The 26,773-nt window shown below is 44.9% G+C and overlaps 2 protein-coding genes across 9 annotated transcripts in view; both read left to right on the forward strand.

The window, feature by feature from the left end:
* The window catches only part of LOC137413498 (neurexin-1-like), a 1,626,023-nt gene that overhangs the window by 119,915 nt on the left and 1,479,335 nt on the right, over positions 1 to 26,773 (forward strand). The gene's annotated exons all lie outside the window — the stretch shown is intronic.
* LOC144892437 (histone H4-like) lies at positions 3,268 to 3,676 on the forward strand. The gene has a single exon (XM_078779262.1). It carries the CDS (start codon positions 3,268 to 3,270, stop codon positions 3,577 to 3,579), a length of 312 nt encoding a protein of 103 aa, XP_078635388.1. The 3' UTR covers positions 3,580 to 3,676.

Genomic DNA, 26,773 nt, shown 5'->3' on the forward strand with positions numbered 1-26,773 from the left:
TGGGTCGCTGGTGACCTCCCAGCAGGCGATCAGGTGTACTCTGAAAGGGTTCTATTCTAACTTGTGCTCTCCTCAGAACGTGGACAATGAGGTGATACGAGAGTTAACTGCTGGGCTTCTGAGTGTCGAGGAGGATGAGCGATGCATGCTCGATTCCCCAATTTCGGCTGATGAACTTGAAGCAGCTGTGCGGAGCCTGAAAGATGGGAAAGCTTCTGGAATAGATGGCCTGCCCACAGAATTCTACAAGACCTTCTGGGCCCTTGTGGGACCTGACTTACTCTATGTACTCGATGAAAGCATACGTGTCGGAGAACTTCCAATGTCTTGTAGACGAGCAGTCGTTTGTTTGCTACCAAAAGCTGGGAATCTTCAACTGGTTGATAACTGGCGACCTGTCTCCTTATTGTGTGTTGATTACAAGATTTTCTCTAAAGTACTTGCTAATCGTATGAAGACTGTGATCAGTTCAGTTATACACCCGGACCAGACCTACTGTGTGCCTGGAAAATCTATTTATGATAATATTTTTCTGGTAAGAGATATTATTTCATGCAATAATTTCCTGCGTGACGATTTTGGATTGCTGTTTCTTGATCAAACTAAGGCCTTCGATCGTGTTGACCACAAGTACCTTTTTCTGTCCTGAAAGGAATGGGGTTTGGTGAAACTTTCACCTCTTGTGTGAAACTCCTGTATACTAATACTCAATGTATGATGAAGATCAACAATAGGTTATGCTCTCCCTTTCCTTTCCAACGGGGTATTCGCCAAGGTTGCCCCCTCTCTGGGCTTTTATATATAGTCGCCCTTGAACCACTCCTTCGGTCTATTAGACAGCAAATACCTCAGGGAATGAGAAGCATAGAAGGAGCAGAATTTGTGCAGACGGCTTATGCTGATGATGTCTGTGTTTTGATTAGAAGCTCCAATGATGTCTCTGCTTTACAACGTTGTATGCGAGATTTCTCTGCAGCCTCTTCCAGTGGGATCAATTGGAATAAAAGTACAGCATTATGGTGTGGCAAAGGCAATCTCTCTTGTGTATCACCACCCTCACTCCCACACAACCTGGTCTGGAGAACGGACGGGGTTAAATATCTTGGAGTGCATATCGGTAATCGTGAAACAGAAATGAAAAATTGGGAAGGAGTGTTGGAACAAATTATGCACAGATTGAAAGCATGGGAAGGACTGCTGAGGTCCATCTCCTATCGAGGCCGTACCCTTGTCATAAACAATCTGGTTGCAACAAAATTATGGCACAGAATTATTGCTTTACAGCCATCAAACCAACTAATTATGGCTACTCAGCGAATGCTAGTAAACTTCTTTTGGAGTGGCTACCATTGGCTGAGGCCTGAGATATTGTACTACCCCCGGAAGGAAGGTGGCCAGGGCATTGTTGATATCTCTGGTCGGGTTGTGGCCTTTCGGCTGCAGTCTCTGCAGAGACTACTGTTCGCTGAACAGCTGCCCTGGCGGCCCTTTGCATTTTTTCTGTTACAACAGGCTGGTAGACTGAGATATGATCGGCAGCTTCTTTTGATAGACCTCGAGCATATAAATTTTGCCTCTCTTCCGAGATTCTATCAGAGTTTATTGGACACTTGGAAAAGGTTTGACGTCCACCGCTTCCTTGAGGGCTATAATTGTCGAATGTTCCTTCAAGAACCCCTTTTCTTCAATAACTTTTTTCCTGGTATCCCTCATAGCCATGCCCTGATTAAAAAATTTATCCAAGGAGGGATTAACAAAGTATGTGATCTGAGAGATTCATCTGGAGTTAAGTGGAAACCTGCTGGTTTGGTGGCAACCTCAGTTGGATCTCGGTCTGTCCGACTTGTAGACCAAGTTGTACATATAGTCATTAGAAAATTTAGACAGCTAAACATCGGCTGGGAAGGTGTTGGTAACATTGAGGACTTTCGGTTAGGTTTCCCTGAAATCAAAGTGCTCCTTTCGTCTTCTCTTCAGCCGGAGATTGAACATACCCCCCCTTTTCATCTTGTAACTAAGATTGGAATCCGTGATCTCTCTCGACAAAATAAGAATGTACCCCTCTCTGGGAGAACACGAGTAGCTTTGTGGTCAGAGCGGTTAGGGTCGGGGTCTCCGTCTACCCCCCTTTGGCCTCACATGTACACCTTACCAATACATGGTGTGTTAGCGGACATACAATGGAGGTTAGCACACTGGGCGCTTCCCTCCAATATTTTTGTCCACCGTATTAACAGCTCACTGCCGGAAACTTGGCCTTTCTGTGATCAGAAGGAGGATTTGTTTCATGCTTATGTACAGTGTCGTAGACTGACATCGCTTTTCTTGTTCCTTGAATATCTTTTTCACCAACTGTCCTACCCTTTCAATATGCATATGTTTATATTTGGTGTGTCTTTTAGGCCCACATGTAGAGATGTGGGTGTTCTTCTCAATTTTTTGGTTGCTGTTGCAAAATATGTGATATATAAATCTCGGAAAATTAAAATAGATAACGGCTATGGCTCTGATGCTATTTCTATTTTTAAAGGGTTTGTCTCAACACGACTCAAGCTAGAATTTGATTTCTTTGTCAGTAATGGAAACGTCCAACTTTTTGAGAGAAAGTGGTGTATTGGCAATGTTCTGTGCTCAGTCGATGATTCAAAAGTGGTAATTACTTTATAATTCCTGATTGTTTTGATTTTTTTTCTTTGGAACTGATTGCTTGCATATATGTTTCTTCCTGTGTCCTTGAATACATTTCTCTCTCTTTCTCTTAGGTTTTCGCTTAATTTGCTCTTGATGTATTTATAGCTCTTGCGTGAGCGTTTCCTTTAAAATTGGTTGTGGTTTTGTTTGTGTCTTCCCCTTTGGTTTGTAAAATATATATTTTTGTATATTTGCTGGTTTTCTTTTAAATACCCCTTTGCTTTTTTGTGGTGTCTTCATGATCCTTATGCAATTTCTTTAAACTGGTTGCTGGGTTTTTTTTTACAACTGCTTTGTGAAATGTGTTTTTTTACAACTGCTTGTGAAATGGCTTTACATTGTTTATAATAAAAGGACACAAAAGTCAAGTCTCTCTCTCTCTCTCTCTCTCTCTCTCTCTCTCTCTCTCTCTCTCTCTCTCCGTCTCTATCTCTGTCTCTGTCTCTGTCTCTCTCTCTCTCTCTCAAGAGAGAGTAGACACCCAATAGACACCCAACTCCCAATAGACACAAGAGTCAAGAACGCTCGTTGTTTGGGTCAATCTGTTAATCTGTTTTGGAATCAAACGGTGTCGTCATGTCTGGACGTGGTAAAGGTGGAAAAGGTCTCGGCAAAGGAGGTGCTAAACGTCATCGCAAGGTACTGCGTGATAACATCCAGGGAATCACAAAGCCTGCTATTCATCGCCTTGCTCGCCGTGGTGGAGTAAAGCGCATCTCGGGTCTCATCTACGAGGAAACCCGTGGAGTTCTCAAGGTGTTCCTGGAAAATGTGCTCCGCGATGCTGTTACCTACACGGAGCACGCAAAGCGAAAGACCGTTACTGCCATGGATGTGGTGTACGCTTTGAAGCGCCAGGGCCGTACGCTCTACGGTTTCGGTGGTTAAACATTTTGTGAGTGTTCATCATCTCTCTCTCTCTCTCTGTCTCTGTGTGTACACAAAGTCGAGGCTCATGTATGAGCGACACATTAAACACAAAAAACATAAGCGGACACATAAAACATATAATAAAGAGAGTGGGAGACCAGAGGAGGAGAGAGAAGAAAGCAAACAAGCACAACAGCAGTAGAGAACAAGGACATCGAGAGATCTGTGGAAGGGAGAGGGCTCAGGCAGGGGAGGGAGGAGGAGGGGTGCACTGTATAAAACAAGTGGACAATACTAGGAATTTCAGGAATGAAGTCAGAGATTGCAAAAGGTGGAGATGGGGTGCATTAACAGGGGTAGAAAAGATCAAGGTTTTGGATGGTAGAAGATAAGAGATGGTGGTGAACAGTTGTTTTAAAGACCTGGAGGGAGGAGTGGGATTGAAGGGAGTGTGGGAGTTTGTTCCAGAGGCGGGAGAAAAGAGGAATGAAACAGTGAAGGTGAGCAGAGTCTTGATTTTGGCAGTTTTACCAGAAAATGGTTGCTAGCAGATCTTGTGCATCCTGTAGGAACATTTTGGGGACAGAGCACAGACATAGCAGGGGGAGCTAGGCCAGAGAGGAGGTGGTAGAAGACAGAAAGACCACCAACCTGCCTGCGAGTGAAAGGCCCTCAGAATTGGCTTCATCACTGGGATACCAATGATTCTGAAAGCTTTGGCTTCTGCAGCGTGAAGCCAAGCGAGGTGTGAGGCAGGTGACCCAGCCCACAGGGGAGAGCAGTATTCCATCAAGCTGCGGATGAAAGCTTTGTATGTGGTGAGGAGCTCAGCGGTGCCAAGAAGGACTTCACATGACGGAGGATGCCCAGTCTGCGACTGGCTTTGGAGGCCAGCTTGCAAATGTGGTTTTCCCAGTAAAGATAATGGCAGATATTGAGACCCAAGAGCTTGAGTGACAGAACTTCTTCAAGAGGATTGTTGAGAAAGTGGATGAGAGGGTTTTTCAGACGGTCTTTTTGGAGAGACATCATGAGAGTGTGAGATTTGTCAGGATTGAAAGACATGTTCCACTTGTTTGATCAGTTTGTGATTTTGTCCAGGTATGCAGAGAGTGAACAGGCTGCAGCCTGCCGATCTGAGGGTTGAGATATGGAGTGGCAGAGAGTGGTGTCATCAGCAAAGAGATATAGAGGATTTTCCAGAGTCGGAGGGATCATTAATGAAGACCAGAAATAGCACAGGGCCCAGAACACTGCCTTGAGGTACTCCAGCCTGGACAGGAAGAGGAGAGGAGAGAATTCCATTCAGGGCCACAAGTTGACTGCGACTGGAGAGGAAGTCTGCGAGCCATGCGTGGAGCTTTCCATGGATACCATAAGAGGTGGGTTTGTTGAGCAGAGCGGGGTGCCAGACCTTATTGAAGGCACGAGATATGTCAAGGGAGACAGCCCTGGTTTCCTGTTTGGCGTTAAGGACCTCCATCCATTGTTGAGACAGCATACACAGCATGTCCAGAGTAGAGTGACATTGTCTGAATCCAAATTGATGATCAGAGATCAAGCCATTGGAGAAGAGGAAGGATTTCATTTCGGAAGCAATAATGGATTCCATGACCTTGCTTATGATTGGGAGCAGGCTGATTGGTCTGTAGTTGCAAGGATATGTTTTTGCTCCTTTTTGTGTAAAGCGGTAATGTTGGCTGAAGTCCAAGCTGATAGCCGATGACGTTGAGCAAACGAGAGGGTGAACAGAATCGAGAGAGGGTGAGATAAACTGGCAGAGCAGGATTGTAGGACCCGTGGGCTGATGCCGTCTGGTCCAGTTGCAGAATCAGAGTTGAGGTTTGACAAAAAATTCTCCACCTTGTTGGGAGAGAAGGATGCAGAGTCCAGGAACAGCTGGGTACGACTCGGTACGGTGGGTACAGAGAGAGATGGGTTTGGGACACAAGATTTTCAGGCAAACACAGTTGAGACATTCAGCTTTTTCACGTGCGGTGTTAGCTGTATAGCCGTTTGAGGTAAGGGAGGGGATGGAGGGGGAACAAACACCAGACACAGATTTGACCAGACACCACCAGGATTTGGAGGAGGGAGACAGGTTTGAGAGTTCAGTCTTGAGAGTAGAGAGATATAGTTTCCTGACTCTCCTGAGGGTAGATACACACTGTTTCGAGCTCTGTGAAAGGAACGGAGATTGCCTTCCGTCGGATTTGCCTTCCATGAAGCAAAGGCAAGTTGTTTCAGGGCAACTGCCTCACCCCAAGATTCAGTGTACTATGGATGGGAAGAAGGGTATGACAACTGCAGACGAGATGGGATACATCTGTGCTTGAGAGAGAGAGCAATTTTCTTTGGAAGCAGACACCTCTCCAGTCCCAGGATGAGTTGATGTCAGAGGCAGTAGAGATTGGAGACCAGTCCAGATGATTGATGGCTGCTTGAAGACCGTGCCAGTCGGCTTGAGTGAAATGCCAGACTCGTTGATGCTGAGGAGGCTCTCTGAGAATGGCCAGAGAGATGTCCACTTTAACAAGGAAATTATCAGATTAACCAATTGGAGCAGAAGAAGAGCAGCAGACATTTGCAGGGAAGGTAGTCATAACCAAGTCTGGAAGAGATGATGTACCGTTGACAGAGATCCGGGTCGGGAAATTGACAGATTGTGTCAGTCCCAATGAGTCACCGAAGTTCTTTGCAGAGGTGCCATGGATGGTGAGAGGTACCCACACCCAGCCAGCTGGCATGATGACAGTTGAATTCACCACATATGAGGAAGAGAGAGTTGGGATGAGTGGATAGAAGTTGGTCCATGTTGTCAGACAGTGAGATGTAAATGGAATCATCACTGTTTGGTGGACGGTACAACACACATATGAACAAAAGGTTTGAGCGAAGGCCCCGGATGTTTGAGGTCCATACCATTAAGGAGGAGGGAGTGGGAGCATCGGATACAGGACAGCGGAGGGGAGTGTTAGGGAAAGATGAGGGAGGAGAGGGTGAGGTTGGGAGAGCTGTTGACTGTGTCAGAGATTGCAGGAGAGCTAGGAGAAGGGGATGATGAGGACAAAAGGTTTGATGGTGATGGTATGAGGCACAGAGAGGAGTTATTTGAGGAGGGGGGAGGGGCAGAGCGAAGGAGAAGGTTGGAGGAGGTGGAGGTATGAGTTGGAAGGGAGAAGAAGTGGGGAGGAGGCAGCTTTGTGGAGGAGTTAAGAGGGAACTTTGAGGAGGAGGGGTGAGAGGGGGGAATTGACGAAAAATGGTGAGGGGGGAGATTTGAAAGGAAGGGGTGAGGGGTTAGTTTTGAAGTGGAGGGGAGAGGGGGAAGAATTGAAGGGGAGGGGTTTGTTTGGAGTTTGGACAGGAGGGATGAGGGGAGATCTGAGGGGAAGGGGTGAGGGGGAAGATTAGAGGAGGAGGGGTAAGGGGAGAGATTTGAAGGGTCGGGGTGAGGGGAAAGACTTGAGGAGGAGGGGAGAGGGGTTGATTAGAAGGGGAGGAGGGAGATTTGAAGGATAGGGGTGAGGGGGGAGATTTGAAGGGGAGGAGGAGGGGTGAGGGGGGAGATTGGAAGGGGAGGGGTGGGTTGGGAGTTTTGAAAGTTTTGAATGAATAATGAAAATCCATCATTTATTACAAACTGGGTTTCTTGAGATATTCAAGTCAGAGATCCGTTTGAAAACGTTTGAGGAGGGGTGGAATGAAACTGGGTTTAGAGAATGAAGAACGGAAGAACTGTAAGAGATTTAATTTTTTTGTGATGGAAAGATTTGATGAGCAAATTGAAGAAAGCCTTTTGAATAGGAAGAAAAAAAGCGAGTTATAATATACAAATGAATACAACATGGCAGTGGGGAGTTTAAACATTTTAAAACAAAACCATGAAGAGTCTGTGAAATTCCCTGAAATGCAGAAGAAAAGGGGATTAACAAGCCAGGGTAGCAGAGAGCGAGGGAGCCAGGAGGTGTATAAGCAATTTGTTAGTACGGAAGGAGAGGCCTCATTTTTACTTTCTTCGTTAATTTTTTTTTCCTGGAAGGTTAGGTGAAAGCGGACTTGAGAAAGCAGGAGAAAGGTTGAAGGAGTATGGTGAATTCTTCATAAATTGGAGAAGTGAAGAAAAAATCGCTGCAGAGGAAGGAGTTATGATGGAAGAAGGGAGGGGCGGGACAACACGTGGTCGCCGGTGGGGGAGGGTGGGTCGCGAGGAGTAGAGTCCCTGTATAGAGAGAGTTACGACAACCCGGATTTAGAAGCCATTTTGTTTCCATTGTTTGTGCCATGCACCAGTGCACTGCCCACTAGTGTGTATACATTGTGTGTAACCAAGTACAAAATTTGAGTGCCTACATTGTGTAATTTGTGATTTGCACTGTGCCCCTCACTTTTGATATGATTTTCTCTTAGTCCAAGATAAGAATCGGATTTTGTTTATTGCAATAATCTTTGTTCTGAAATGTAGTTTTATGTGGGGAGGAGAGGGGGAAAAGGAATAAAAAGGAAAGAGGGGACAGGAAGTGCCTATCATTTTCTGGACTACCTTGCTCTCTTGCGTCTTACTTTCTTGACTGGCATGCATGCACACAAAGCCGACAATGTGAACATTTTCAAATCTCTGTGAAAGACTCATTTATTTGAAAATGCCTACATCTGATTATATCTTAGGTTTTCTTCTGGTATAATTTGTATTTGTATATTCATCTCGTTGGTTTTCATCTCTTTCCTAAGCGCTTAGAGGCTCCTGCAATTTACGCTGTATAAATTCCTATTATTATAACAACATTGCCTTAAAACCATCTTGACAAATGACAGAAATGTTGATTTTAAATGTGACAATTAAAAAGTAATTTAACTTTTCATGTAGGCGCACCGGGAGAAATACATATGCACAATTAAATTGTAATTACATAAAAGGCCCAGAAATTGTAATCCAGACTTGCAATGGAAGGGTATGCTTGTAAAACATACCCGTTTTTCATAGCAATGTACAATTAGTTGTATGGTGTACATCTAAACTATTCCAAATTACATACATGTACATAATAATAATAACAATAATAACAGTATTTATATAGCGCCTTAGCATGAAATGAACAAAGCGCTTCACAACATATCTTGAAGACTACAACTTACATTACACAATCTTAGAAGAAAAGACTTAAAGCTACTTTTCAAAAAATACAATTAAGTTACTTTGGAAATAAATGTGTTTTGAGTTTTGATTTGAAAGTTTTTATGTTATGTGAGGTCCGAATAGTTATAGGTAGTTTGTTCCAGAGGGCAGGTACTGAGTTGCAAAAGGCTTTGTCCCCGCATGGCAATGAGTTCTATTACAGACAAGGAGAGTCTTATCAGCGTGTGATCTTAAGTATTTGGCGTCATTAGAATGAGTGTGAGTATTAAAGACAATACTCACATTATTAAGTATTATTAAAGACAACAAACAAAGCGAGACAATAAAATAGAGCGTTCCTCGTATGTATTCAATGCAAGGCCAGAAACACGCGAAGATCGGACAGGAAACAACATGGCGTCCACAGACCACGTGACCAATTTTTTTCGGACTCTTCCTGTCGCAACTCTCTCCATACAGGGACTCCAGCGAGGAGAGAAGGTAATTATTATTATTATGTATTTTATTTTTTTGTTAATTAAGATATTAAACAAAGGGTAAGAAGTTAGGGGGAAGTAGGAGCGGAAAAAGGTAAACCAGAGGAAGAATGAACTGAATAAACAAAAGACGAAACAAGCAAACTGGGCAGGCCTCGAGGCTAACCAGGCCCCAAATACACTACTCACAATAAGTTAGGGATATTGGCAGGTTCTTCGGTGTGGTTGATTTTGTGTATTAATTATGTAGAAAAAAGTTGTTGGTCCTAATTCTATGGTTATTAATGAGTGTGAAAAAACACAGCATTCTTGATTTCAATACCCTAACCCTAACCCCTATAAAAAAAATAAACTCACTCTCACAATATCCCTAACTTATTGTGAGTAGTGTACGTACCATCAAACTGACTGACTAATACGCCAATTTGCACGAAATGCAAGACAAGATCGAACTAGAAACACACTGTAAACACGTACACAGGAAAATAAAAACGTAACTTTGGGAAAAAAAAAACACTCAACTTTGATCGACGTGGACGAGCTCGGAAGAAACGGCCTCACCCAGGGAACCGGAAGCAGAAGTCCACTCTTTGTTCTCTCTCTTTGTTCTTTCGTTGTCTCAATCTTTCTTTGTTCTCTTTCCCTTTGGTCTCTCTTCTCTTTCTTTGTTCTCTCTTTGTTCTTTCTCTCTCTTTGTTCTCTTTCTCTTTGGTCTCTCTCCCTCTCTGTGTTTTTTTTTCTCTCTCTCTCCCTCTCTCCCTCTCTCCCTCTCTCCCTCTCTCTATCTTCTCCCTCTCTCTATCTTCTCCCTCTCTCTATCTTCTCCCTCTCTCTATCTTCTCCCTCTCTCTATCTTCTCCCTCTCTCTCTCTCTCCCTCTCTCCCTCTCTCCCTCTCTCCCTCTCTCCCTCTCTCCCTCTCTCTTCTCCCTCTCTCTTCTCCCTCTCTCTCTCTCTCCTATCCCCTCTCTCTCTATCTTCTCCCTCTCTCTATCTTCTCCCTCTCTCTATCTTCTCCCTCTCTCTATCTTCTCCCTCTCTCTATCTTCTCCCTCTCTCTATCTTCTCCCTCTCTCTATCTTCTCCCTCTCTCTATCTTCTCCCTCTCTCTCCTATCTTCTCCCTCTCTCTCCTATCTTCTCCCTCTCTCTCCTATCTTCTCCCTCTCTCTCCTATCTTCTCCCTCTCTCTCCTATCTTCTCCCTCTCTCTCCTATCTTCTCCCTCTCTCTCCTATCTTCTCCCTCTCTCTCCTATCTTCTCCCTCTCTCTCTCTCCTATCTTCTCCCTCTCTCTCTCTCTCCTATCTTCTCCCTCTCTCTCTCTCCTATCTTCTCCCTCTCTCTCTCTCCTATCTTCTCCCTCTCTCTCTCTCCTATCTTCTCCCTCTCTCTCTCTCTCTCCTATCTTCTCCCTCTCTCTCTCTCCTATCTTCTCCCTCTCTCTCTCTCCTATCTTCTCCCTCTCTCTCTCTCCTATCTTCTCCCTCTCTCTCTCTCCTATCTTCTCCCTCTCTCTCTCTCCTATCTTCTCCCACTCTCTCTCTCCTATCTTCTCCCTCTCTCTCCTATCTTCTCCCTCTCTCTCTCTCCTATCTTCTCCCTCTCTCTCTCCTATCTTCTCCCTCTCTCTCTCCTATCTTCTCCCTCTCTCTCTCTCCTATCTTCTCCCTCTCTCTCTCTCCTATCTTCTCCCTCTCTCTCTCTCCTATCTTCTCCCTCTCTCTCTCTCTCCTATCTTCTCCCTCTCTCTCTCTCTCCTATCTCCCTCTCTCTCTCTCTCTCTCTCTCGCCCCCTGCTGGCCGTTCGTGTGTTGGGCGTGGCAAGATGGCGTGCACTGGTGTTCGTGTGCTGTAGCTCCGTGCTTGTGTTGTGTTGTCCTCCCCCCCCCCCCCATTCCTTCCTTTCCCATCGCGCCTTTGTCGTGTCCTTCTTTACCACCTGTGCCCCTTTCCCTCCCTTGAGACAGAGAGAGTGAGAGAAGAGCCCAAAGGTGAGAGCAGACCCGTTCGGTTCAGTTTACCTGCTCCGTCGGTGTTGTTTACCTTACTCGCGTCGTGTGAACTTTATTATTCATTATTTCATTTCGACTTTATTTATTTTGTGTCCTTTCCGCCTGGTCAAGGTGGAAAGGTGAGACATCGCCGTTATGGCGAGTGTTCGTGCACGGCAGGAAGGGTTTGAAACCCTAAGAAGGAAGCATGCTTTCGTGTGTGTCCCTCCCGAAGGTGTTCCTACCGAGGACATTATCCTAGCTGCAGGGAATGTTATCGGCGATGAAAATGTCCGCGCCGCGTCGCGGATGAACCAAAAGTTTGTTGTTTTCGTGTCGGACGAGAAGTTCGTGCATGATGTTGTTAGTACTGGTCTGTCATTGAAAGGTGGGCAGTTCGTCATGGTTTCCCCGATGGACACACCGGCGATTAAAGTTATTATTTCAAATGTCGCTCCGTTTATCACAGATGATAAGTTAATGGCTGTTCTGACCCGGTATGGAACTGTTGTTTCCCGAATCTCGTTGATTCCCCTGGGATGTCGGGATGAACGAATGAAACATGTTATGAGTTTCCGGAGACAAGTATTCATGGTGCTTCCTGATCGCGGCGACGATACAGGACTAAACATCTCGTTTAAAATTTCGGTAAATGATCGTCAATATCAAATGTACGCTTCGTCAGGCACCTTAACGTGCTTCCTTTGTGGAGCCTTTGGACACGTTAAAAGGTTTTGTCCCAAAGCATCTTGTACGAAGTGCGGCAAATTGGGACACACCAATGTGGGCTGTAAAAAAGAAAACACCCCGACCGTGCTTCCTCATGCCTCGACCGTGCTTCCTCACGCCTCGACCGTGCTTCCTCACGCCTCGACCGTGCTTCCTCACGCCTCGACCGTGCTTCCTCACGCCTCGACCGTGCTTCCTCACGCCTCGACCGTGCTCCCCGACGCTCAAACCGTGCTCCCCGACGCTCAAACCGTGCTACCTGAAGCCCCGACCGTGCTTCCCAACGCCCCGACTGTGCTTCCTGATGTCCCAACTGTGCTTCCCGAGGTCCCGACTACGCTTCCCGAAGCCCCAACCCTGCTACCTGAAGCCCCAACCGTGCTACCCGAAGCCCCAACCGTGCTTCCCGAAGCCCCGACTGTGCTTCCCGACGCCACGACTGTGCTTCCCGACGCCCCGACCGTGCTTCCCGACGCCCCGGTGCTACCCAAACCCAGTGAGATGGCACTTGGTGATGCTAGTACTGCTGGCGAACCCATGAATGAAGAACTTGTCATACTGACCAAAAAACGGAAAGCACCACTAACAAATAGCCCCGATGGTGCGATAAAGAAGGCTGTCTTGGGCAGAGACACTGTCTCTGCAAAAGAGGGCAAAACGTTTACAGCAAACGAAAATATCGAACGCCAAAGTGGAAAAGAGGATGTTACTGATTTCCCAGGCTCTGAGAATAAAGCCTACATTGATCCGAACAATGCGGCCATTTTTGAGCCTGAACGCGAAGCCCTACCGATTCCCCCTCCAGTAGCTGAGCGGACTGGTGACCAAACAAATTGCTCTGTCTTACAAACAGAAATCGTAACCCCGGCTACGCAGAGATCTGCAGCCATTTGCCAAAGCACACATAAAGAAAGTAAGCACCAGTCTGCTCGTGAGTGTGTACCAGAGTACGCAACGAAATCTCAGGATATGCATCCAGAGGAGCTCGTGAGAGCTGCAAGTAAAGCCCAAGATCCAGGTGGGACATTATCAGACCTGTCAGAATCTGAGGACGAGGTGGAAGTGACTGAGCTGTCACAGTCATCAGCATCTCAGTCACAGATACCCCCCCAACACATCGTGTCGTTTCTAGCCGAAACGTACAGACAGCGTAACATAGTCATTAAAGACTATTTTGCCGATTTGGTTGCATTCATCCACACTGCAAAATCCATAATTAAAACGCCTGAACAATTTGACCTGAATAAGTCACAATACCACAGGTTAAGAAAATTCATCACACGTGCAGGTGTAGAGTGTTCCCAGCCACAGGCTGATTTCATCAATACAGGATGAAAACTATAAAACTTGCAACTTTAAATATTAACGGTGGTGGTGCTAGCCACCTCCGCCAGGTTCAAGTAAAAAACATATTTCAACGGAAAAAGGTGGATGTGATCTTACTTCAAGAAACTCACATCACACCAAATGTGGAACATAACTGGCATCAACTTTTTAAGAGCCAATGCTATTTCAGCAATTTATCAGCTTCATCTGCTGGAATCGGCTTCTTGCTGAAGCCAGGCCTCGTGTGTGAGTCATGCCATTTTCAGGAGGTAATAAATGGTCGGCTTAGCTCTCTCAAACTAGTAAGCCATAACTTCCATTACACCATTTTTAATGTGTATGCGCCAAGTGATAGCGTAGAGCGTAAGTCCTTCTTCACCTCAATGATAAATCACTTAAGATCGGTTGATTTTGATCATTGTGTGTGTGTCGGAGGTGATTTCAATTGCACCTTCGACCCATCGGTTGACAGAAACTCTGTCGAACCCCATCCTGAGTCCCATGTACACTTATCCAATTTTTTTTAGCACAATGGGCTTCGTTGATGTTTGGCGGTTGCACCACCCAAACACATCCCATTACACCTGGTGTCGATGCGCCAATAGTCGAGTATCCTTGGCAAGGCTTGACAGATGGTACATCAACGTACCCTTTAAAAATACTGCGGTTTCTTCAAATCTTTTTCCTTCCGTGTTTTCAGACCATCATATGGTAACCCTAAACCTTTCCTTTCCTCAACCCGCAAATAGGAGCGCTTATTGGAAGTTTAATGTTAGACTTCTAGAAGATGGTATGTTTGTTTAAAGAAGCCTTTCGTGTTTTCTGGGCAAGTCTAGTAGCAAAGAAATTAAATCTTCCTTTTCTTCATCCAGCATATGGTGGGATAACATGAAATCTCAAATTCGGGTTTTTTGTCAATGTTTCCAATCACACAGCACAAACGACAAGCACTTTACAATGGCCCGGTTGGAATTGGATATTCTACAATTGGAGAGTAAATTGGCTCATGAAAACAATGACGCCAATTACCAGTTATTGCTTGTAAAGAAAGCTTTTTTAAGGGAGTTAGTTCAAGAGAAAGCAGCCGGTACATTAATTAGACTTAGAATACAGAATGTAAAATTATCAGACACCCCAAACAAGTCTTTCTTTCATTTAGAATCCTTAAGCAAGCCATCACGGCTAATCTCTTCTGTTTTGGACTCAAGAGGCAACGTTGTTGTCAATGAGGATGATGTTAGACTAAACATTATTGAATTCTATACAAAACTTTTTGAGGAGCAGACTGTTTGTAATGATACAATGATGGATTTAACCTCTCACCTCCCCTCCCTAACTGAGGCTCAACGGTTGGAGCTTGACCTACCAATCACCCTCCTTGAGCTAACCTGTGCTCTTGCTGCCATGGATTCAGGGAAAGCTCCGGGTATTGACGGTCTACCTCCCGAATTATTTCTGACATTTTGGGACCTTTTAGGCCCTGAGTTGCTGAATGTTTTGGACACTTCTATACAGACTGGTATAATGCCGCTGAGTCTAAGAAGAGCCGTAGTGTGCTTGCTCCCGAAAACTGAAGATCCCCGACTTTTGGTGAACTGGCGACCGATCTCCCTGCTGTGCACGGACTACAAGCGTTTTTCAAAAGTACTAGCTAATCGACTAAAAAAGGTTATTGGTGATCTAGTACTGCCAGAACAGAGTTACTGTGTTCCTGGAAGATCCATCCATGATAATATTTCTTTAATCAGAGATCTCATTGATGGTAACCGTGTTAAAGAAGACTTTGGAATGATGTCGCTTGATCTTGAAAAGGCATTTGACAGTATCGACCATAAGTTTATGCATCATGTGTTACAGGCATGCGGCCTCGGAGCAAACTTTCGTTCCTACATTTCCTTGCTATACACAGATGTATTTAGTTTAATTAAGATTAATAATGTGCTGGCTCCCCCCATCAAGGTTCGGAGAGGGGTTCGGCAAGGGTGCCCAGTCTCTGGTTTATTGTTTGCTCTTTCTTTAGAGCCTCTTCTCAATCTACTGAGAAAGAAGATTTCTGGAATAGCACTTTCTCCCATGAGTGCACCGCTAACCCTATGTGCTTATGCGGATGACGTCTGCATCTTTGTAAAAGATAAGGATGATATTGATATCCTTGTTGAGTGCCTATCAAAGTTTCACGCTGCCTCCTCTTTAAAAATCAATTGGAACAAGAGCAAGACGTTATGGATACCCTCCCTTTATCGCAACCTTCTTCAGCCTGTACCACAGCCGCCCCCATCCCTCCCCGCAGGGTTGCTGTGGGGAAGTGAGGGAATTAAGTACTTGGGCATATTCCTTGGTTCCCCACAGTATGCTCAGAGAAATTGGGACGGGGGTAATTGAGCAAGTGGGAGAAAGATTGAACCGATGGAAAAGGGTTTTACCTCATTTGTCCTTCAAGGGCCGTGTGCTAGTGATCAACAACTTAGTTGCCACAATGTTGTGGCATAGGTTCATCTGCCTGCAACCGCCGGAGGCCCTACTCAAAGCACTCCAGGGCAAACTGGTGGACTTCTTCTGGGGAGGCTACCACTGGCTACGGCCCGATGTGATATGTCGCCCCTCGGCTGACGGTGGCCACAACCTCGTCGACATCAAAGCCCGCCTAATGGCCTTCCGGCTGCGGTCCATTCAACGTCTCCTCTACATGGAACATCTGCCAGGCCGGCTCCCTGCATGCCTTGTACTGCAGCGAGCGGGTAGGCTCGGGTACGGGTTTGAACTTTTTCAAATGAACCTCCAACATGTCGACATATCGGTTCTCCCTGCTTTTTACCAAAGCCTCTTAAATGCCTGGCAGAGTCTTTCTGTGAGTCGTCAGGCGGACACATATGTAACGAAAATGCTGGCACACGAGCCTTTGTTCTATAACCCTCTCTTTCCCGACATTCCAAAGAGTCGAGATTTTTGCCAACACTTTATAGCAGCTGATATCGTGAAGGTGCGGCATCTCCGACATGACTCAGGGTATGGTTGGAAATCCGTAAGTGAAATCGCCGACCTGACAGGGATTTGGTCCCATAGGATGATTGCAAAAATTTTGAGGAAAATGATTCAGGTGGGACGGCAACTTGGCCTAACTTGGACTCGGGGTACAGAAGAAGATCTAAATGAGCCGACAGTGCCTAAATTGATTGTTGAACCCATTCAAAACGATTTGCCCCCTGTTAGCGATGGGTCAAAGCTTTTCCAGACAATGGACAGCAAGGGCATCTACAAGATGTGCCTCAAGCTGTTAAATGGGAACCCTTCGTTAAATGGAGTTACCCGATGGAAAGGATTGTTACCCGGAGGACCCCCCTCCGAACCTATCTGGGAAGCCATGTATAGTGAGCCCACATCCAAAAGAACAGGTGATCTCCAGTGGCGTTTGGCCCACTGGATTGTTCCCTCCAACACGTTTATTAGACATTTTTCTCCTGTATCTGTTTGTTGTCCCTTCTGTACAGTCAATGAGGACTTGTTTCATGCATTCATAGACTGTATCCGATTATTTCCTTTGTTTCATTGGTTGAATTACATTGCACACGAAATGCATGTTACTTTTTCTTTGAGGAATTTCGTCTTTGGTTTTGCTCCTAAACAGAATCCTGCGTCTAAACTGTTTAGTTTCCTAATAGCAACTGCGAAACTTGCTGTTTATTTGACAAGAAAAGACAAACTATCTGGCAAACCGATAGAGCACTGCAATATCATGTTGTGTTTGAATGCATTAGTCTCAGCAAGATTGAAACTGGAATTTACCCTTTCCAACGAGGCCAGAAATTTTCAAAACTTTGTTGATACTTGGTGTGTTGGTGGGTTTTGTGAGGTTAAAGAAAACGAATTTAGAATACTGTTGTGAGATACTGATTGTTTCTTATTTGATGATCATTGGGTGCTTCTTCTTTTTCTTTTTCTTTTTATTGGCATTATTGATTTCATTGCAAAACGTGTATATTGTTACTTTTATATTTTTGTAATAAAAGGACTAAAAAGTCAAAGTCTCTCTCTCTCTCTCTTCTCCCTCTCTTCTCCCTCTCTTCTCCCTCTCTTCTCCCTCTCTTCTCCCTCTCTTCTCCCTCTCTTCTCCCTCTCTTCTCTCTCTCTTCTCCCTCTCTTCTCTCTCTCTCTCTCTCTTCTCTCTCTCTCTCTCTTCTCTCTCTCTCTCTCTCTCTCTCTCTCTCTCTCTCTCTGTCGCCACCTGCTGGCCGTTTGTATGGTGGTTGTACTGTCATGGCGTCTGCTTGTGGAGGCCTGTGAGTGCTCTGTGTTGTTGCTCCATTCCCCCCCCCCCCCGTTTTCCCCCCTCTGTGTCCTTGTGCCTGTTCGTGGAGTCTTCCTGGTGATTCCCATATATGTTGAGACGGGAGAGAGAGCCGGAGAGCACAGGGTGATCGCTGGTAAGGGTTCGCCGTTTTTGGGCGTCGCCCGATCGGTGTTTGCTCCTTCATCTTAAACCTCTATTTCCTTTTTTTCCTTTCGTTTATCTTTCCTTCAGTTTGTTTTGTTGCCTCCCTTTTCCGAAGTTAGGGAAATCGGAGAGGTCTGATTGCTTCCCATTCCCGGAGTTCGGGTAGGGAAGATTGTATTATATATTCACCCTCCCCGAGTTGGGGAGGGGTTGTAAGTGCAGCTGTTCCAGCATGGCAGCTGCACTATCTCGATTTACGGCCTTTCAGAGCCTGACCCGTAAGCACGGGTTCTTTTGTGTACCTCCGGAACGTGAGGTTAGTGTCGAGGACGTTGTCCTCGCAACCGGTCGTGTTGTCGGGATCGACAAGGTTGTTGCCGCTTCGCGGATGAACAAGCGGATCGTTATTTTTTTGTCCGACGTGGATTGTGTCCCACAAATTGTCGAACAGGGTTTGACAATCGATCCAGATTTATTTGTAATGATTTCCCCACTAGATAGCCCAGCGATAAAAGTCGTGATATCAAATTGCCCCCCATTTGTATCCGACGATGTACGAATTAAAGAATTGTCCCGATACGGTACCATCGTGTCTCGTATCTCCATGATTCCCTTCGGGTCACGAAACAACGATTTAAGGCACGTGGTTTCATTCCGGCGGCAAGTGTTTATGATTTAAAAAAATTCCCAGAAGGATTTAAACCTTATAATAAAATTAAAACATCAACAGAACGAATATACAGTGTACGTGTCCACCAACGTTCTAAAATGTTTTGGCTGCGGACAATTTGGGCATGTTAAGCATGACTGCCCCCGAAAAGAGAATTCTCCACAAGTGGAACCTCCCCTCCGAACCGGGAATAAGCAACCCCCCCACCTTCCCACCACCGATCCAAACCCTTCCACCACCGACCCAAGCCTTCCCACCACCGACCCAAGCCTTCCCACCACCGAACCAAACCTTCCCACCACCGAACCAAGCCTTCCCGCCGCCGAACCAAGCCCTCCCACCACCGACCCGAACCTTCCCACCATCGACCCAAGCCTTACCACCACTGATCCCAATCTGTCCACCACCGACCCAAGCCCTCTTACCACCAATCCAAACCCCCCCGCCGTACCCCCTTCCCCTCCCCTTGAAACAGGGGCCCCTCCCTCTACTGAAGGATCTAATTGCAGCCATCTCCTGTTAACGATAGATCTCACCCCCCAGGCGACATCGTCCAATCACAGCTTGTTGCCTGCTATAACTGATCCTACCTCTCCCGCCGTGGTAGCCGATGGGAATCCCCTCCCGATGATCACGTCCTCCCTCCCCCCCCCTCCCCCCAAACCCTTGCAATCTCTTCCCACTAACCAGGACGAGTTTCAATTAGTCTGCCCAAAAGGAAAAAGACATCTGCAAACAACAGATGAAAACGGTCATCTCTTTAAAAAACCTACAACTGAAAACCGACAGCCCCTCCTCTCTGGCCTAGATTTGTCCCTCGTCACAGAAAATCGTTTCTTGGTATTGGAGGACATAGATGTGGATGAATCCTCGCCCTTGTCTACTGACCTAGAAACTGATATGGTTGAACCGCAAAAATTAGTACCGCCCCCCTCCCCCCCTCCCCCCCTCCCCTGAAGATGGCTCATTTCTCTCCCTCCCCGTCCCCTCCCTCTATGGACTATGCCCCATCCGATAACGTGGAGGGATGTGATGACGGTGAGGAGATAAATGATGAAAACCAGTGTGACACACCATCTGATATAGATGACTCTGTTAGTGAATGTGGTAGCCTTAAGGAAGAAGAAATCCCTCCAATCCCTCCCTCCGAGATAAAAAGGTTTCTTAAGGACACATTCCGAAAAAGGAATGTTGTTATAGAAACCTTTTTTCCGGAGCTACCTGATTTTATACATTCCGCTAGACTGATGGTAAAACGGCCCCACGTTTTAAATTTCAATTCCTCCCAACGTCACCGTTTAAAGAAGTGGTTGCAAAAAGCTAAGAATGAACTGCTATCAAAAAATTGAGTGGTGGTCACTCCTCCTTATAGCTGTAATGAGTTTTTCCATTTGTAGCTTGAATATTAACGGAGGATGTAGCTCTGTCCATAAAGTTCAAGTAAGGGATTTTTTATTACAGAAGAAAGTTGACATTGCCCTCTTACAAGAGACCCATGCCAACGATTGCTGTGTCGCAGAGTGGTGTAGGCTCTTCCCCGGCCTGTCCTTCTTTAGTAACGGTGACTCCCGCAAAGGCGGTGTCGCAATAATTCTTAGCCCCTCCTTTTCGCCTTCATCGCTTAAATTCGACGAAATACACAAGGGATCCCTAGCATCCCTAGAAATCCACTACTGTGGAAAATTCTATACTATTTTTAATATCTATGCCCCAAGTACGCCTGTAGCTCGGCGAGTTTTTTTTAATGACCTTGGGACACACCTAACGTCCCTCGACAGCCAAAACGCCCTAAAAAACCAAGACAATCATGTTTGTATTGGTGGAGATTTTAACTGCACCCTCCAACCCCAACTAGACAGGAACAGTGCAGAGCCCCATCCTGCCTCCACAATCCCTCTCACCAAATTTTTAAAACAAATGAATTTGACAGATATATGGCGGGTACAGCACCCATCAATCAGGCAATACACATGGTGTCGATGCATTCAGGGTAATATTGTACTTGCTCGCTTGGACAAGTTTTATATTAATCCTCCACTTGAACGCCTCGTTCTGTCATCCAAAATTTGCCCATCAGGATTCTCGGACCACAGCGCAACATTTCTCAAAATTTCTGCCCCCTGCCCGAAACACAAGAGTGCTTTTTGGAAATTTAATAACAATTTACTTGATGATAGTACCTTTAAGGACATTTTTCCGGAAATTTGGAATATTCTGGTTGCCTCCCAAGGGAATTTCTCAAACCTCAGACAATGGTGGGATAATGCCAAAACGCACATCAGACTGTTCTGCCAACAATATCGTGCGAAAAGTGTTCAAAAGGAAAGAAAAACCACAACCTTACTTGAAGATGAAATCCTGGAATTACAGGAACAGCTTCAGGGAACTGCAAGTGTGAGCTACCAGGGAATGAGGCAACAAATCCATGGAAAAACGGCCTTACTGAATTCCATATCCGAAAGGCGAGCACAAAATGCTTTATTGCGCCTGAAGATGAGGTACATACACGACCTTGATGCTCCAACCAAATTCTTCTTCAGCCTTAAAAGGGGGGCCTCTTCGTCAATGATTACACGCTTGCTCCATGATGGGGAACTCCTTTATGAAGATGGCAGAATCAGGGAATGTGCCCGGAAACATTTTAAACAACGGTTTATGCGGCATGACATTAACCAGGATGCAATATCGGAACTTGTTTCTAACCTTCCAACATTGGCGGAGGATCAGAAGCAGCAGTTGGAGGATCCTCTTAGGTTACCTGAGCTCACCGCTGCCTTGAAGGCCTTGGAACCTGATAAAGCCCCTGGACTGGATGGGCTGACTAGTGAATTTTTCCAGTTTTTTTGGGACGCCATTGGACCTCACCTACTGCGGGTATTGAATGAACTAGGGCATGCCCGTACTATATATATATCTAAAATTATATCCCCCCCCTCTATTTACATGAAATGGTTTGGTCCATTCGCAAAGCCAAAGCGAACGGCTTGCGAGTACGGTGACAATCCCCCCCCTCTATTTACATGAAATGGTTTGGTCCAAAGCGAACGGCTTGCGAGTACGGTGACAATCCCCCCCCTCTATTTACATGAAATGGTTTGGTCCAAAGCGAACGGCTTGCGAGTACGGTGACAATCCCCCCCCTCTATTTACATGCAATGGTTTGGTCCAAAGCGAACGGCTTGCGGAGTTTGGTAAAGAAATCGCCATAGCTCGGTAACTACTTGTCCGATTAATATGAAACCTTGAAAAGGCACATCCTCGGGTCCCCAGCAATATACCTGGCAAGTTTCAAGTATATCGGACCGGTAGTTGTCGAGAAACAGCGGTCGCATACACACACACACACACACACACACACACACACACACACACACACACACACAGAGATTACTGGAATTATAGATAGATGTTTAGAGGATGGACAACTGCCGTGGAGTTGCCGGAGAGCAGTCACCACCTTAATTCCTAAGAAAGCGGACACTCAACTTATAGAGAACTGGCGTCCTATTTCTGTTTTATGTACGGATTATAAAATTTTAGCCAAAGCCTTGTCTAATCGAATGAAACCTTTTATGAATGTACTAATAGGAGAACATCAATCCTTTTGTATTCCTGGACGTACTATTTTTAATAATATCTTTCTTATCCGTGATACCATTCGGTTTTGTAACAATTTTAATATGAATGTTGGTCTGTTTTTTATTGACCAAGGAAAAGCCTTTGACTGTATTGACCACATGTACCTTTTTAGAGTTTTAGAGAATTTTGGGTTTGGACCTATTTTTATCTCGTACGTTAAACTTTTGTATTGTAATATATCCAGTGTTCTTAAAATTAATCAAGTATTGTGTAGCCCCATTGCTGTACAACGGGGAGTACGGCAAGGTTGCCCGCTATCTGGACTTTTATACTCTCTTGCCATCGAACCTCTTCTGCTCCAATTACGTACGCACATTTCTGGCTTCACTGGATCAATTCTTACCACACCGCTAAAAGTCTCTGCCTATGCAGATGATGTCTGTATTTATATAAAAAATAGTGCTGACGTCACTGCGGTGGCTCAGGCACTAAAAACATATTGTCAGGCTTGTTCAGGCCAGGTAAACTGGAAGAAGAGTGAAGCCCTTTGGATAGGACCTGGAGATTGCCCGCCAATTGTCCTACCAGGAGGAGTTAACTGGCAGAAAAGTGGCATTAAATACCTCGGTATTTTCCTCGGAGACAACACCTTTGAGCAGCAGAACTGGGTGGGATTACCGGACAAGGTAATGGCAAAACTGGCCCGCTGGAAAGGACTTCTTTTTCAACTTTCGTACCGCGGAAGAACTCTCGTCATTAACAATCTTGTCGCCTCTATGCTATGGCATAAGATGATATGCCTACAACCGCCCGGGAGCCTTCTTATTACACTGCAAAAGAGCATTGTCGACTTTTTCTGGAGCGGGAAACACTGGCTCCAACCCCCCGTGGCATACTTACCACTCACTGAAGGTGGCCAAGGTCTTATTGATATCCGCAGCCGGATTATGGTCTTCCGGCTTCATATCGTGCGCCAACTTGTATATGGAGATGAAGCCCTACTCTGGAGGCCTCTGGCTAACTGCATATTGCAGCTTACATGCAAGCTGGGTTACGACCGATAACTTTTCTTGATGAACCCTCATCAAATCGATTCATCCTTGCTGCCCACCTTTTACCAAGGGGTGATGAACGCCTGGCAAGCCCTGTCCTTTTCCCGTGAAATGGAAACATACAACATGGAAATGTTGTTGAACGAGCCCCTATGCTACAACCCCTTCCTGGAAAACAGCTTGAATAATAGGGGACTCGTTCAACGTTTTGTTGATGCCAAGCTGCTGCGAGTGAAAGACCTCATGACAGAGTCTGGGAGCTGCCGGCTGAGTGCTGCCGCTGTGGCACAAAAAACCGGAATAAAATCTGTCAGGATCATCTCTCGGTTCCTTCAAGGGATATCCACAACGTATCGTAATACCTGCGAGGAACTTGGCCCTTCCCCCGAGGAAACAGCGGGTGACTTCCCCAAACTCCTAGTCTTCAGCCCGCCACTTAATCTGTCCCCTGGCCTGAACAGCCCTGATGATACTGCATTATCCCTTCCTTCCTTTCCAAAGAAAACTTTGTACAACGCGTACGTTAAAATTTTATACGCAAAAACATTTTCTGAGCACCCGAGGCTTCGATGGCGGGATGTTTTACCCCCAATACCACCCAATTGCCCCAATTGGCGAAGTTTTTATCTCTTGCCTACTCCAAAGTATGTTGGAGATATTCAATGGAAACTTGTACACTGGATTTTACCTTATAATGTTTTACTGAACCGGTTTTCTACTGCTAACTCTAATCTATGCCCTTTCTGTGCATCCATTGAAACCCTACCGCATATATACCTGGAGTGTGAACGATTGCAACCTCTTTTTACATTCCTTCAGGAACGCTTTGTGAAGCTTGGTTCCCTCTTCAATCACAATGTTTTTATTTATGGTGTTTTAGGACCGTCTTCCCTTAGAAATGTGGTTTTAATGAATTTTTTAATTGGCCAGGCCAAGTTTGCAATTTATAAATCCAGGAAGAAAAAAATGAGAAACGCTTCTGACTCGTCATATGATGTACTGCTCACCCTTAAGGCTCTTGTAAATGCAAGACTAAAGCTAGAATACCGGTTTTTTAAAATGAACAAGAATTTAACATGTTTTAAAGAAAAGTGGGTTTTTAATGATGTCATATGCACACTTGATGATGATGATTTGATAATAACTTTTCCTTGAGACCATTTTTATTGTGTTTTGTTTCTTTATGACTGAACATAACTGATTTTCTGTAGTCTTGTAATAAAAGGAAGAAACAGTCTCTCTCTCTCTCTCTTATCTTCTCCCTCTCTGTTCTGTGTGCAGAGAAGTTGTATGTGTGTGTGTATATATATATATATATATATATATATATATATATATATATATATATACATATATTGTTAATGTAAAAGTAACATTTGTCCACAACCACACTCATTATGAGGGTCACTCTGTTATTTGAATCGGGCAGATGTGAGCCACTGAGCCTTCCTAAAGTCCCTTTGTTTCTCTTCCAAGCTTCACAATGGCTTATTTGAACAGCTGCCTCGTCAGTAGATGCATTACCTTTGTTTTATCACACAAGAACCTGCACACCAGCATTATGTTCACTGTGGGCCTGGAAGCCTCCAGGGTAGCCTGCAGCCAAAGTAAAATGATACCTTGTGTGCCACTGTTGTCATGCTATCAAAATGCAAATGAGGATGGTGAGATAAGTTGCCATCGATGTCAGCAAAATTCGGAATCGATGTACTGAGGGGTAAAACATCTGTAGTTTGGGATATGGATGTTATATTGTTAACTGCAGCTCAAAACGTGTGAGTTTTGATAACACCGTGGCAAATCTCCTGATCGCCTATCTTCATTGCTCACTGAAAACTACGCAGATGCCGTTTTGGTTCGGTGATTGTGTTTGAGGATTATTTTTCCATTTCACATATAAAACAAGGACCAATGTAAGATATGTTTTCACACATTGTTAAATAAAACCGTTTGTTGTGCATTTAGTCAACAACTTTGGTAATGCCCAGGGGCATACCGAAAGCTTGATTTTCTACAGCTAACTCTCTGGATGCTTTGAAAGCAGCTTATTCTTGAGCTGGGTGACCCAGAAACCTTTGCATGATTTTCACTGACAACTAAAGAATACGCGGATGGCCAAGGTGAGGACAAACACCATTGGTGCCTTCAAAAGGTTTTTTTTACCATGAAACATTTTTGAGTACCTTCACCACATCGTATTACGAGTATAATTATATATGCTAGGTGTGTGATTTTTTTTTCTCTTTGATTTCTGTACAATTGCACACCCCTTGACCAATCTCCATCAAATTTTGCATACTTTCTGGGGGTACCCAGGTTCAGGTCATGGGCATAACCTTCTGCCCTCTGCAAGGACATTCTCTGCATGTATGTATGTGTATGTGTGAATATCATAAATAAGTATAAAATGGCCGCCCAGTCGGCACCCGATTTTGTAGATGTGCTCGGGGTACCCAGGTTCAGGTCATGGGCACACAAACCCCTGTCCGCACAATAAAATTATTTGGATGTATACAGTTTGTATGTCTAAAAATTAGGAATCTGTCATCAAATAATGAAACGAGGCAACTTGGCCCATCATTGCCATGGTGCATTGGTGCATTCTCCGATTAATTTTTGCTGCAGCTTCAAACATCAATGTTCTTGGTGGTTTACTAAAATCTAAATAACCCAATGTAGATCGGGTGACCCAGCTTGTTATGTAGTTCAACTGGAGAGGCAGTTTAAATATAAAGCGAAACGATCAAAATAATTCTTTCCAAATGGACCGCGGTTGCTTCTTCCAATGCAAAATAATTTTTTCATTATATTTGAGGAGACATTTTGTGTTGTTGTTCTGAGCTGCTTGCAGCCTTGTGCCATTGCTCTCGCTCTCTTGGCTGGGATTCTTGCATGATTTGGGGCTGAAATAAGATGAATATGTACTACTCCCCAGGATTGGCACTTTGAATGACCAAAAATAGCTGCCATCAATAGAGGCATTTTTCCAAAGCACAACCCACTGAGTCCCTGTCCCACTTTCATCTCAACTTCGCTCCTCGTGGTGTAGTACAGCTCGATCTTCTTATCCTCCTGCTCCCCTTTTGCGCTACTTCTTCCATGAACCTCGATACCTGTAAATTTATTTTTTAATCCCGTGACAAAAGCTTTAGGGGAAAATATGTTTGAAATATTCAACTGCCGAAATTGGGATCGTGCAGGTTTTAGCAGCTGGTTGTGACATCTAAGCTGGCCATGCGGAAAGATGGATTTGCAATTTCTGACGTGACAGCAACGCTGATGAAGTGCCATGAATGCCCTTCACTTGCAATTAACATCTGCAGTACTATTCTTGACTCTTTCTGCTGCCTGCTCACGTGACCCCCATTACATTGAAGTCATGTGAGCAGCCATCCTCTGACCTCTGTCTCTCACTCCCTCCTCATTCTCTGTACCCCTTTTTCAACACCACCTATGAAGTGAATCGATGTGTCATTCTACTCGTAGTTCATTTTCGCATATGGACTTGGTTTATGATGTTTTTTTCTCTCTGCCCATCCTGCTGTCTGTATGACCTGTCTGATAAATTTGAATGCAGGTAGTTTGAGTTGATGCTCACTTTCCCTACTTTAATCAGTTAAAAGTGGATGGATTGGTAAATGTTTTTTTGTCGAAAATGTGAAATCTTTTTTCATCTTGCTGTGTCTTCTAATTAATCAGTCTACCCCAAACTTAGAATGTACTACCGTTATGAAGGTTATACAAGGTCATGTTCCAAATTAATATCACATGGGAGTCCTCATGGATTTTATAATCAATTGCTCCCCCCCAAAAAAATTCT

The sequence above is a fragment of the Myxine glutinosa genome, chromosome 5 (assembly GCF_964187855.1).
Source record: "Myxine glutinosa chromosome 5, kmMyxGlut1.1, whole genome shotgun sequence".
NCBI lineage: Eukaryota > Metazoa > Chordata > Myxini > Myxiniformes > Myxinidae > Myxine > Myxine glutinosa.